Genomic DNA, 12,472 nt, shown 5'->3' with positions numbered 1-12,472 from the left:
ATGTATATACATGCCCTGCGGATGGGCCACACAGCAGGCGGAAAATTTAAATTGAAATTGGGATATAATGGTGGGGAGTAACTTTCAGTTCCTCCCCTGGGCACACTGTATACATCCATGGCCAAAGTCAAGTGCCTTCTGTGGTAACTTTATTATTTTAAAATACTTGTGCGGCCCAAAACAATCATTACTTGAACAAGTCCAATTTGCTTGGATCTAAAACAAATTATATATATGTATGTGGTATTTTTCTCACCTTACTGTAGTTCTTTAATTGTATTTTTTTTTTTTTAATTTAGTTTTATTGAAGCGACGAATCCGTACATGCAGTACTAGTACCACAACATTGCAATTAAACATACAAATAATATAACCAAACCTCTCACTTATCGCGCGAGAACTTACAACAAAATCTCATACATCGATACTGATATTAATAATCGCAAAAAATAGGGAAAACGATTTTTAGCAAAAATGCAATATTTACAATTGATATTTTCGGTATAACTTGGCTAAAAATGGTCAGAAAGTTAAAAGAATTACATTTTTGTACTCCCAATTACCAATACTAACCAACCAAATCACTTTTTGCCTGAATTTGTTAAAATAATTTTTGGCCAAATTTTCGCATTTTTTGTAAGGGGTAAGTAACATCATCAAAATTTGCAAAAAATGTGAAAACAATAGAATTTTTTTTTGAAAACACAGTTTGATTGGAAATTTAATTACGAACTCAACGAGGTATGACATTCCATATTCGGACCAATATTTCGAATGCGGTGATGAAAATACTGATATTTAGAGTCGCAAAAAACAGAAAACCGAAATTTTCGGCCAATATTGTATAAAAGTTGAAAGATTTCTATAAAACAGGCACATTACATGAATAATAATCACAAGCAAACGAACGCTGAAAAGTATGCTACATTTTTGACACTTGCATTTTCCGCATGTGATATTCTTCATTCTTCAAAGCTGCAAACTGTGCAAACTCTTTAGTTCGTAGTTTTCAGCCTGAATGCGAGCAAAAACCGAAAAACCTTCCCCCTTCTCTTGGCTTTTTCCTTTTTTTTTTTTAAATTGCAAAGTTCTCAAACGCCGAGAGCTTAATGCAATTAATAACTCATTAAATAAATACAAATCAAATTGGATGATGGCCAGCACAAAGGAGAAGGGCAGTCGGAGCAGGTGGAGCTGGAGGAGCCTTTGTGCTCAAAGGATGGCTGCGTAAAATGTACCAATTAAAAATGCCATTCAAATCTCAATGGCTGCGCAAATGAACCGCATGAATGTGAGAATTTGCGAAATATAAAAAAAAAGTGAAAAAGAAACTGCGGTGAAAGAGCCAGAAAATGTGAATCTGAATCATCATCTATCTGTATCTGCAAGTGGCTGCATGATGGGGGTTAGCAGATGCATTTTATTCATTAGATTACATTCACATTTCATAGACGATTTCATGGCAACGTTAACTTGTTTTTTTTTTATTCGCTCTCCATTCCCATTTCAGCCATTTTTCCCACATTTTTTTTCCACATTGCCAGCCGCCCCTCTTCTTTGGCTTTTCCGTTTTGTTTCCGGTGGCTCCCTTCAAGTATCTTTTTAATTAGCGTTCTATGCCGCTCTGCACCACTCGAAAACTACTACTCTCCGCCCCTCGTCTGCCCCTAAATCATCATGGTATATCCCCGATGGGTTGGATGGTGTGCTAGGGTGTGGTGGGGTATGGTAGGGTATATCCATAGTATATCCATCTAGCCCTCTCTCTCGCTCGTTAACTCACTCACCGCAGATTCAATTTGTGGCTAAACATTTCTCCTCCTTTTTGTGTAGCGAGCTAAATGGGCATGAAAATATAACTGTAGCTACAGACGATCCTCTACGCAAAAAACTAGTTTTTATATATTTACGTTAGTTATATTACTTAAAGTATTTCATAACATTTACTCTTGTTTTTTATGTTCCTTTTACCGTATTTAATGATCAGTGCTTCATTTTAATGATCGTGTTTGTCGCAATGTCCTTAGATGTTAGTTTCTGTGCAGTTTGTGTGAGGGAATGCCTACTGTATGTGACGTCGTTGCCCGGACGCACTGCTGCCATCTCTCTCTGGCGCACGCCCCCGCTCATGCGCTCTCTGCGCTCCGTTGGCCCGTTATAATTGCGACCAGAGTTGTTGCTTGTTTTCCGGTTGGCTGCTTCATCCTTCCTCTCTCTCTGTCTCTCTCGCTAGCTCGTTCACTTTGTATCGCCCTCTCTCTCTCTCTCTCTGTCGCACATTGACTTGCAGTTGCATGCGAATAATCTTTAAATGTGTGTGTGTGTATATAGAGTGGGTGTATACGCAGTTAGGTAGACGCGATATCCTGCCTGCTGTTGGGTGGGCATATGTCGCAGGTTATTTGCTATATAGCGACAAATTGATATCGTTTTGTGCGATTCGCTCAAGTTGATTTTCAAGCATGACTCGCAGCTTACAGCTCACCGATTTGCCGATTTGCAGATGGGCGAGCGGCATTTAACCCGTACGTTGCATTCGATTCGCTTTGTGAATTACTGAATAGCATTACATATAAATAGGTTTGTAGGGAAATTAACCAGCCTGTATTAATCGATTTTGCTGATCGATTGTTATGAATGTTATCGAATGTGTTTGAATCTGTAATTGTATCCATGAAGTATTTTATGATACATTTAGAGTAGATCACCTCCCAAGTGAAAACTCGTAAAAACGTGCAGTTTATTGTTTATTCTGGCCAAAAAAAAAGTCCATAGAGTGCGATGAAAAAAAAGATTGTTTGTTTTATAATACAGTTAATTAATTCGACTATGCTTATGTTTATGATTATATTGTTAAGTACGAATTATATTAATAATATCGGGTGCGCTTGGTAAATATAAGCACATCGCTTGAATTTTATTAATATATCCCGATCGGTTATTGCACAAAAACGGTTTTCTTCATACGCATTATATACACAGGCAGCTGGGGGAATCGGAATTTGAATTGTGGGAGTGTTTGGGGGGGCGTGGCTCCTACATGGGACATCCGTGGACGTAGCCGACGTTGCGGAAAATGGCCGCCGCTGCGGCGGAAGTGAGAAAATTGCACGGATTGCTGGCAGCCGCTGCAGCGGCGGCGGCGGCACTAAACGAACTGCTCAGTCCGCTGGGGCAACAGCCCAGTCCGCTCGCACCGCCGCCATCCTGGACCACAAAGTCCTTCTCCATGGTCGCCTGATGACGCAGCTGCTCCAGGCGCAGTTGATTCTGTCGCTTCCACTTGGTTCTGCAATGGTAAAGTCAAATGCATTACATTAATAGGAAATAATGAACAATATTAAAAACTAAATATTACTAAAAAATACTAAGTATTAATTACTAAATAATATTAAATACTTAATACTAAATAATATTAAATACTTAATACTAAATAATACCAAAATATAGGTGCCCTTCTCTGCGCTTCTCAAAAGTCCTACGTAAGCATCTAACTTTTTCGATGTTTTTTTTTAAATACTAAATTGTGTGTGAGTGGTGCAGTGATTTTATGTGGCAGCAGAGGATATCAACAATGTGATTTCGACCCATTGGAGGAAGTGCCTGAGCTAGCTATTTTCCAGGAGCTGCAACCATCTCTCAGCTCTGACGTGGAAAGAGCTTGAGGAAAGGGGTGAGTACCTGGGGGAAAATGGAGAGGGTCGCCTAACTTTCTGACTTGGCTGCTTGTTTTTTTTTTATCATTTTAAAAAGAAAAATTATACATTTATAAAGTTAAATATGGGAAATATAAAAAATGTTAGCAAAGCAAATAATATAATATATAAAAAAGAAATGTGCATTTCGTGTTGTTTAAATTTTTGTAAAATTAATGCAAAAAAGGAGGCTATCTACAGATTTTGGGCATAATCTATATCGTTTTACAGTAACTCTGTTAGCAGATATTTGCGATCGCTTGAACGCAACTGTACTTGTTGCATTATTAAATAGTATTATGATCAATGCTCACCGGCGATTCTGGTACCAGGTTTTCACCTGCGTCTCGGACAGATTGAGCGTTTCGGCCACATCGCTGCGATCGGCCACGCTCAGGTACTTCTGGCATCGGAACTTCCGCTCCAAGTAGGCGAGCTGGGCGTGCGTGAAGGCGGTACGGCGGCGTCGCGGCTTCCGGCCACTTTTGCTCAGCTGCAGCTTGTGCTCCGCATAGCCGCCACTGGTGCCGCCGCCCGATCCGGGGCCACTGCCATCCCGATCCCCGTTGGCACCACTGGCCGCCGCTGCCAGGAGGCCAGCGGCCACGCCCGCCGCCGCTGCAGCGGCACTTAATCCGCTGGCCATTCCACCACCACCACCACCACCTCCTCCACCGCCAGCCGATCCTGTGCCGGAGCCGGGACCCCTTGTGGCCGACAGGCAGGACTCCACGCTGGACTCGTCGTGGTGGGTGAATCTGCGGTGATGGTGCGACAGCAGCAGATCCTGCTGGCAGCCCGCAGCCGTCGAGTCCGGCGTAGATCGATCCTCGATGTCTATATCCGAGTCGTCGTTGGAGAGCTCCAGCTCTGCAAATGGAAATGGAACATTTAAGCGGGTATTAGAATATTGCAATAGAGATTTGTAGTTGCATATGTTCAATTATCCTTCAGATATTGCGCTTTTATTTGAAAACAAATTTGGGTGGGCAAAGCTTTTAAAACGAGCATATGCTGAAACATAACCAAAGCCGACGATTGACCACGAATCAATCGCATTCAAATGGAGTGTTGAGTGTTGAGTGCGCCGAGTGCAGGCCGAAAGTCAAGTGGCATAAAGTGGAAAAAAAGATACTGGCTGTAAGAAACTGTTGCCTGCTTTCAGGCGCAGCGTGGCACTAATGCGTTCAGCCTCTTCGTTTCGCGCGTGCAGCCACTTCCGGTCGAGAAGCGACCTGGGAAACTCATTACCACCATCACCATTACCATCATCACCTCACCACATCGTATCGCATCCGGCAATAGACAATCGGCAATCGACAATCGCATTGGATGAAGTGCTATCAAATCGCATGGGAGAATCAAGTGGGCGTTGGTCCATTTTGGATGACAGGGCGGCGAAACGGATGAGTTGCAATTTGCAGCAATCAACGTGTTATTTATATCCGTCGCACACACACATACACACACAAATAGGACTCGAAACAGGACACGAAAATCGCACGCTGCGGGCAGCCTGATTAAATTCACGTGTCGACGAGCTCTCAATTGTTTTTCCTATTGGAATTTACATGGTCTGCTCCACGCTGCACTGAGAGAAATATTCGGTTTGCCTTGTGAAATACCAAATAATATGTAATATTACTTATTTTATAAACAGTTGTATTTATTGTGAAGTAAAAACGTGAGTTATGAATATTTTTACTAATACACAACAACTTTGTCACATGAATAGAATATTTCATTTTTTTTTTTTGCCCAGTGGCGTTTACTTGGGCACTCGACTTTTTAGAAGAACATCATTTTCGAATCGCCGCAGGCGCTCACGTGTGTTCGCTCAGCAAGGATTCTTCTATACTTTCCGCCCACTTTTCGAGTGCCAACTGAACGGGCGGAAATTATTTTTATATATTTGTGTATTTTAACCCCAAATGGTTTACGACATCTGATTCCATTTATACGCGAGATTTGCGCAGACAAAACGGAAGGGTAGATGGTGGATATACATTTGTACAAACATACATACATACATACATATGTCTGTGCATATGAGGGGGATATTCAATTATGTGTGGATATCCTGGGGAGCGTCTCGAGTGAGTTCTTTCTTTTTCCTCGAAAAGTCACGTCGTATCAATTTGCGGCACAATTGCCATTTAATAGGCACTTGAACTGTGAGACACACATCTAGAAAAGTACGAAGACACCGGCAAAAGTCGTAGAATTGTCGAATTGAGAAAGTGAAGAAAGTGTGTGAAATGTGCTCGCATGTGCCGGCAATTTGGACTTATTTCCACTTCTGCATAACGTATGTGCGTCTGAACAATAGAAATTAGAAATTACTGAAGAAATTTTGAAGTAAGTTCAAGGTAGAATCAAAACGTAGGGCATCACTTGGTGTGAAAGTTCCACTTTCCTCCTCTAACCGACAGCAATTAGCCTCTAAATAGTTGTAATTGTTGAGCTAAACTTTATTTAATGTCATGCCTAATTAGAGGATAACACATGCAGTTGGCACAAGCCGAAAAACAAAGCATAAGTAAGCGGGCACCGCAGGCGGTACACTGCCCAAAATATATGCACCCATTCAGAGATGCTTCTTCTGTGAAAAATGTATTAGTCTATTATTTATTTCTTTTTTTAGCATTAATTTTCTATATTTACTGCTGATTTTTGCACACATATTTTTATAATATTTTATTGAACTAATCAATCAAGTATAAGTTTCGAACTTTCGGTGTACTTGTGCGAGGATGCGAGAGCATTTGTCATGACTGAGTTTTCAGACCCACCACGTTATTTTCCCTTTCGGTTTCCGATCCCCTGGCTAAAAACAATTAAAGTGCTCGTACGTGACAAATTGCTCGAGCGCAGGTTACGAATAAAGCAGTGTCAACAGCAACAAAAATAATATTAACTGCCAGCCACACGGGCAGAAAGAAAGTTATTTTATAAAATATAATATATATAACCATAATTACCAAGTATATTATAATCAAACATTTTTTGTTTATAAGCTAACAGATTTATTAGCAACTGTAGTATTAAAAAAGCAAAATTGAGAAGTAGAAATATTTTCGTTCGGTGCAAGCAAGCAGTGCACAAACAAATTACTGCCCAAAGCTGTGGTTTTTGTTCTTTCCACTCACCCAGCCATCTAGCCATCTCACTCACTCCCAGCGCCATCTCCCTCACACCGCTAAAAGTTTGGTTTTTGCGATAATTGAGCAAAGTGTGAGATTTAAATGCCACGGGCGGGTAAAAAACCAGATGACAGAATTGGGGGCGTCAAAAAGGGGGGGAGTGGTGAGCAAGGCAATTTGTCAGTGGTTTTAACTCCGAAAACTCCCTTTATTTACCCCACAGCCAACAGCAAAACACCAAAACATCAAAGAATGGGGAGATTGGAACAAGGAACAGGCTAATTGGCCACAAAAGACGTTTGTATTTTGTATATTCCACAAAAGGTTAGGTTATGTTTAATTACATGAAATTATGCTATTTACTGTTATTGTTATTTACTGTCGTTTTAAAAAATGTATCTATCATTACAAATGAACTAGATTTTTTAAGCCATGATTTTGGTTCGAATTAATTTAGTTTAGGAAACGAATTACATTCAATTAAAGAATATTTCTGTTTTTTGTTATAGACTTTCTATAGTTTTATAGATATGATAGGGTAAATTATATAAATTATTAAATGGTACAAAATGTTTGAATTATTTTCGAAAACGATTCCAATAACTCACCCGAATCTGTTTGTCGTCGATTAATCAAATCGCCAAGAAGATCGCGTATTAAAAAGGATTTTGAGCTCTGCATTTTAATGGATTTGCAGTCTCAATGGCAAAAGCGATGCTTAGGTGTGATTTGCAGATTGTTTTAGGCCTGGTTTTGAGTCAACTGGCACATTTGAAACATTTTGCACTTGAAACCCCGTTTCAACAATAACAAAAAATTGGTTTATTTGTTTATTTTTAAGTATTGAATGCTTTTTATTTGATGCTTTTATTTTTTATCCTTGGGCGTTTTGGCCGACGGCAGTGCTGTGCAAATTTGGCGATTATCCTTGGGCCAGGATCTATGTTCTGCGCGTAATCAAATTTTCCAGGACGAAACACGCACACATACACACACACACGCATTCACAGCGACAGACGGACAGAAGGTAACTGTAACTGAACCGCTAAGCGCCAAGTCAAATGAACAACTGAAATGCGAAACGTCGAACGTTTATTAATCCTTTTAGCGAACATCGCCAGGATTCACCCCCTCACACACACACAGACGCGCACACACACGCACACACACAAGCACACAAGTGAATTACGCGGATTTGTTGCTGTAAACGGGACAGTTTAGCGCCCACGTCGACGTCGACGTTTGCAGAGGAAAAATCCGGCAACAACAACAAAAATATCGCTACGAAAAGGAAACTTTCGCAATGGCCGCTGCCATTTAACCGTTATTTAATCAGTTGCCTTAGCCGCACAGCAGCATCAGCATGCCAGCATGCCGTCCCGCTCGCTCACCCACTTCCGCTGTCCCGTTAGCCATTTTGTTTACCGTTCGCCCGGTGTGTTCGCTGTCTCCCTCTGCGTCCAGGGTTGCCGCCACGCCATTGGCTGTCATCCTGGCCACCCCTAAATGCTGCAAGTGACGAAAAGCAACCCTCTGAAGCTCCCGCGTTTCTTTAGCCCAGTCTGATGCCGCCTTTGAAATCTCCGCCAGTCGCGGGAGTTACGAGCTCTAAAACGCACCAAGCTACATAGCGGTAAAAAAAAAGTTCAAGGTCCAAGGAATCAACGCAACACCGTCGGCGAGTTGGCAACTCTGTTTACAGCGTTCAAGGATTTGGAATCACTTGAAAGGTGTTGAATATTTGATGAAACTAGGAAATACTAGGAAACTAGAAAAAGTATCCACATATAAGAAAGTATTTCGCATATATCTGTAATATAACTCAAAATAGGCATAATACATTTCTAAGCGCTTTTATTTCTACACAACACTTTAAACATTGGCTTAGACTGACTAACCTACGACTAAATCGATTAGTTTATGCTTTCTGTGATCCATTTTAAAGTCCAACTAAGGGATATGCGATATGCTGTGGACTACGACTAAATCTAATAGCTACTATACAATTGCATTCAGTGATGCACACCTCTTGTGTTACGAATGCGACTTATATTCTAGTTCTAGTTGTGGAATCATCGATGAGGTCCAGAGCACTTATAGCCGCTCCCAGCAGGTGAATGGAACCGGTGACCAGGACCTCCAGTTGTGCGTCGCTGTCCGTGGCTGGCGGGAATCTTTGCCAGATGGCGGTGAAGGCGTCGGTCAGTGTATTGAACACCTGACCCACATCCTTTTGCTGCTCCGTTGCGCAGAGGTCACTCCATGCCGTGGCAATGGTCCGCGCCCGCTGCAATTGCATTTCGGGACTAAACCGAACCATCACCTGGCTGGGCGCATTTGGCGTGGAGGTGGCCAAGTTGGGCACAAAGCAGACCATGTCGAAGGCACAGGTGCGGTTGAGGAGCTGCAGCAGTGGCTCGAATCCGGACTCTCCGGTGCGATTGAAGATCAGTATCTTTGGATGGACACTGCAAAAGGGGAGAGTAAATAGCTGATGAATTCTAGGACCTCCTCCTCCTCCTGCTCCACTCACCTCTCTCGCACGCTCTTGGCGAACCAGTCCGTGCACACTGCCATGCTCTCCAGTGTGTGAGCTCCGTCCAGATGCAGTCGCATGCCGTGCCACTCGATCAGCTGGCAGCGACCGGGCCAGTGGGCGCTTATCAGTCCGCCCAGCAGCTGTGGATCCATTCTCACCTCGTTGGGAGTGTGCCGCTGTCTGCCCGACTGCGTCAACCAGTCGCTGGCCAATTGAATGGCCAATGAGCCATTTAGACGAATCAAATGACTGAATGTCTGCCAAATCGGAGCATATGCGTCCGATCGAAAGTAATCCTCGGTGGGTGGAACCTCGTAGAGCGTGGCTGACTGCTCCTGCGTCCGCTGACGAATGACGTCCAGGCAAACCGGCTGAGTGACATGCGTGAAGACATGCGATCCGCTCTTGATGATGCCCGCCTTCTGCCAGGCAATCTCCGGCAGTGTGCGTCCCAATAGCTCCGTGTGCTCCAATCCCAGCGATGTGATGCCCACGGTGCGCACATTTCTCACGATATTCGTGCAATCGTGCTCACCACCGATGCCCACCTCCAGAACGACCACATCCACATTCTCGGCAACGAAAACATGAAAGCCCAGAATGGTCAGGAACTTAAAGTAGGCGGGCATGTCGTGATCGTGCTCCCGCCGATCCCACAGTCGATTGTATACCTTCCAGAACTGCTCCGTGAACTTATCCTTGGCCAGCAACTGGCCATCGATCCGGATCCGCTCGTTGGTGGACAGAATGTGGGGGGAACTGAAGAAACCCGTGCGGACACCCTGATGGCGAAGCAGAGATTCCGTCAAGGCGCAGGTGGAGCCCTATGTGAGTGAAGTCATGATCATTAGTATCTATTTACTATTGGGAAACCTATTTATTAAATAATAACCAAAAACAATAGGAACTCAAAGAAAATGCTGATGAAATTCAGTGTCTCGAGAAACGGTACTTTTCCTGAATTAAAATATGTATGTTGTTGAACCAAAAGCAAAATTTCCATTGAAAAAGTCAAGTGCGAAATTATCAGAATTATAATCCACTTTAACAATGTTTTTATCTATGTAATCAGGTTAGTTATCTATGGACGTGCCCTATTAACAGTACAAAAAACGTGCAAATAAAAGCAGAGTAGTCAAGGCTCAAATTATGAAAATTTAAATATTAAACAAACAACAATTAAAGGAATTATAATTTTTAAGCTCAAAAATTCTGAAGTTATATGCATGTATATCAAATATTAGCTGCAATTAAATGTTATTTACTAGGTATTTGCCAAAATTCATATACCCGATTGATAGACGCATGAGGGGTATCAAAATACCAAACAGATCCATCAACAAAAATATCAAATTGGAACCTAAACAAATCTTATCAGCCACTGAGCGATTAGCGGCCTCGACAAGAGAGCGGGACTTATCTGATTGGAGGAGAGAGAGAGGAAGAGAGAGAGAGAGAGCAAAGCCCAAATTGGCAAGTCTAATTGGAAACCAGCTGATATGGAATAACAACAAGTGGAGCATGAAGATCAAACTTAAAACTAAGCAAATGAATGCTAAGAGAACCAAAATAAAACAGGTTAATGACATTGATATATGTACATATGCTCGGCATCGTTCGACTGCAGGGAGTTTAGCTGCTTGATGGCCAACTGAAAGTGGTGGGATAATCCGTAATATAATAGGTTATAAACAATTGAACAATTGAATCGGATAAACTTACCTCAAAGGCGTCATTTGTATCCTTGTTATTGTTATCGTTGTCGCAATGGTTATTACCCGAACTATGCTAAGAGAACCAAAATAAAACAGGTTAATGACATTGATATATGTACATATGCTCGTATGTACGCACCTTGCCCTTGGTACCGGCCACATGGATGAAGGACAGACGCTCGACAGTTTCAAGCGGCAGACCACTCCGCTCCAGATATTTAATGGTATCCGCTTTGGTATCCACGCGGGCATTGCTCATGGAGTTCCTTATGGCAGCATCGTTCGACTGCAGGGAGTTTAGCTGCTTGATGGCCAACTGAAAGTGGTGGGATAATCCGTAATATAATAGGTTATAAACAATTGAACAATTGAATCGGATAAACTTACCTCAAAGGCGTCATTTGTATCCTTGTTATTGTTATCGTTGTCGCAATGGTTATTACCCGAACTATGATTTCCATTGAAACTCGGTAGTGGGGCATTGAATACGCGTTCCGCCAGGCTAACACCGGAACCTGATACCGCCAGGTGCTCCATGCGCTTCATGCTCACTGTACTGAGGGTGCTCACCGTACTGTAGGTGCTCACTGTACCGCGGGAGCTCCCTGTACGGGCGACCAGCGATCTGGACTGGCGACTGCGACGGATTAAGTGGCCTAGCAGACGAGCAGCCATATTTATAGAGCCGGAACCCTACACCTCCGACAATCGGCTCTCTCGCCGGTTTCACTCCCAGGTGCTTGAGCGGTGGTATCTATTACCAAAATAAAAAAAAATAAGGAAAGCTGACAAAATAAATAAGACCGATTAAGGCACGAAAACATATGGAACATATGGGATAAGCGCGCGTGTGCGTGGCTTGTAAATTTTAGGCTAGCGCAATTGACCGATAAGATTTTTGCATACGCACAGCACAAATAATAACAATAACTGATAAAATCTAGTTTTTCGCACGTGTATTTAAATTTTGCGCCAGATGATGGATATTAGGGAGTGGGCTATCGATTGCGATAACTAGATATGTAAGCTCGATAACAAAAACATCGCACACACACACGTGGCCTGACACACATGCAGTGCAAATAAACATTGCGTATTCTGTTTATTGGAATAAACAAATAACACTTGCTTAGACATTCAGGTGATTTTGCACTCACTCGATTGTGAATCTATTTGATAAACGCACTATTTGCTTTGCAATGAAATCAACGTAACAGCAAAACCACAAAACATGCGAGCACAACAACACAAAATAACATGTGGACAGCTAACAGCTGATGCAGCGCCAAGCATACCAAGTTGGCCATTTTCAAGCCGAATCTACATAGCTATTAGCAGAACTTTAGATTTTTGCCGTTTCATCGTGGAATATGATCTATA

General features: G+C 42.4%; 2 protein-coding genes across 4 annotated transcripts; both read right to left on the bottom strand.

Annotated features, from left to right (window-relative positions):
• Window positions 1-2,873: 2,873 nt before the first annotated feature.
• Window positions 2,874-7,590, bottom strand: LOC120457154 (homeobox protein B-H1). Its single transcript, XM_039644427.1, has 3 exons — window positions 7,447-7,590; window positions 4,010-4,565; window positions 2,874-3,289 (listed from the first exon to the last, which is right to left on the bottom strand). Exons 1-3 carry the CDS (start codon window positions 7,517-7,519, stop codon window positions 3,037-3,039), a joined length of 882 nt encoding a protein of 293 aa, XP_039500361.1. The 5' UTR covers window positions 7,520-7,590; the 3' UTR covers window positions 2,874-3,036.
• Window positions 7,591-8,675: 1,085 nt separating this feature from the next.
• Window positions 8,676-12,416, bottom strand: LOC120457145 (folylpolyglutamate synthase, mitochondrial). Of its 3 annotated transcripts, none has more exons than XM_039644415.2 (5): window positions 12,250-12,416; window positions 11,480-11,877; window positions 11,232-11,408; window positions 9,372-10,201; window positions 8,676-9,306 (listed from the first exon to the last, which is right to left on the bottom strand). In XM_039644415.2, the coding sequence occupies exons 2-5, from the start codon at window positions 11,765-11,767 to the stop codon at window positions 8,886-8,888; spliced, it is 1,716 nt and encodes a 571-aa protein (XP_039500349.1). In that variant the 5' UTR covers window positions 11,768-11,877; window positions 12,250-12,416; the 3' UTR covers window positions 8,676-8,885. The 3 variants fall into 3 exon arrangements, with proteins under 3 accessions (XP_039500349.1, XP_039500348.1, XP_039500350.1); XM_039644414.2 differs by having other exon boundaries at window positions 11,480-11,846; XM_039644416.1 differs by lacking the exons at window positions 11,232-11,408; window positions 11,480-11,877; window positions 12,250-12,416 and adding an exon at window positions 10,270-10,481.
• Between the last annotated feature and the right edge of the window lie 56 nt (window positions 12,417-12,472).

The sequence above is a fragment of the Drosophila santomea genome, chromosome X (genome assembly GCF_016746245.2).
Source record: "Drosophila santomea strain STO CAGO 1482 chromosome X, Prin_Dsan_1.1, whole genome shotgun sequence".
Taxonomy (NCBI): Eukaryota; Metazoa; Arthropoda; class Insecta; order Diptera; family Drosophilidae; genus Drosophila; species Drosophila santomea.
Note: the sequence above shows the minus strand (reverse complement) of the source record. Positions and strands in the feature narration are given on the sequence as shown.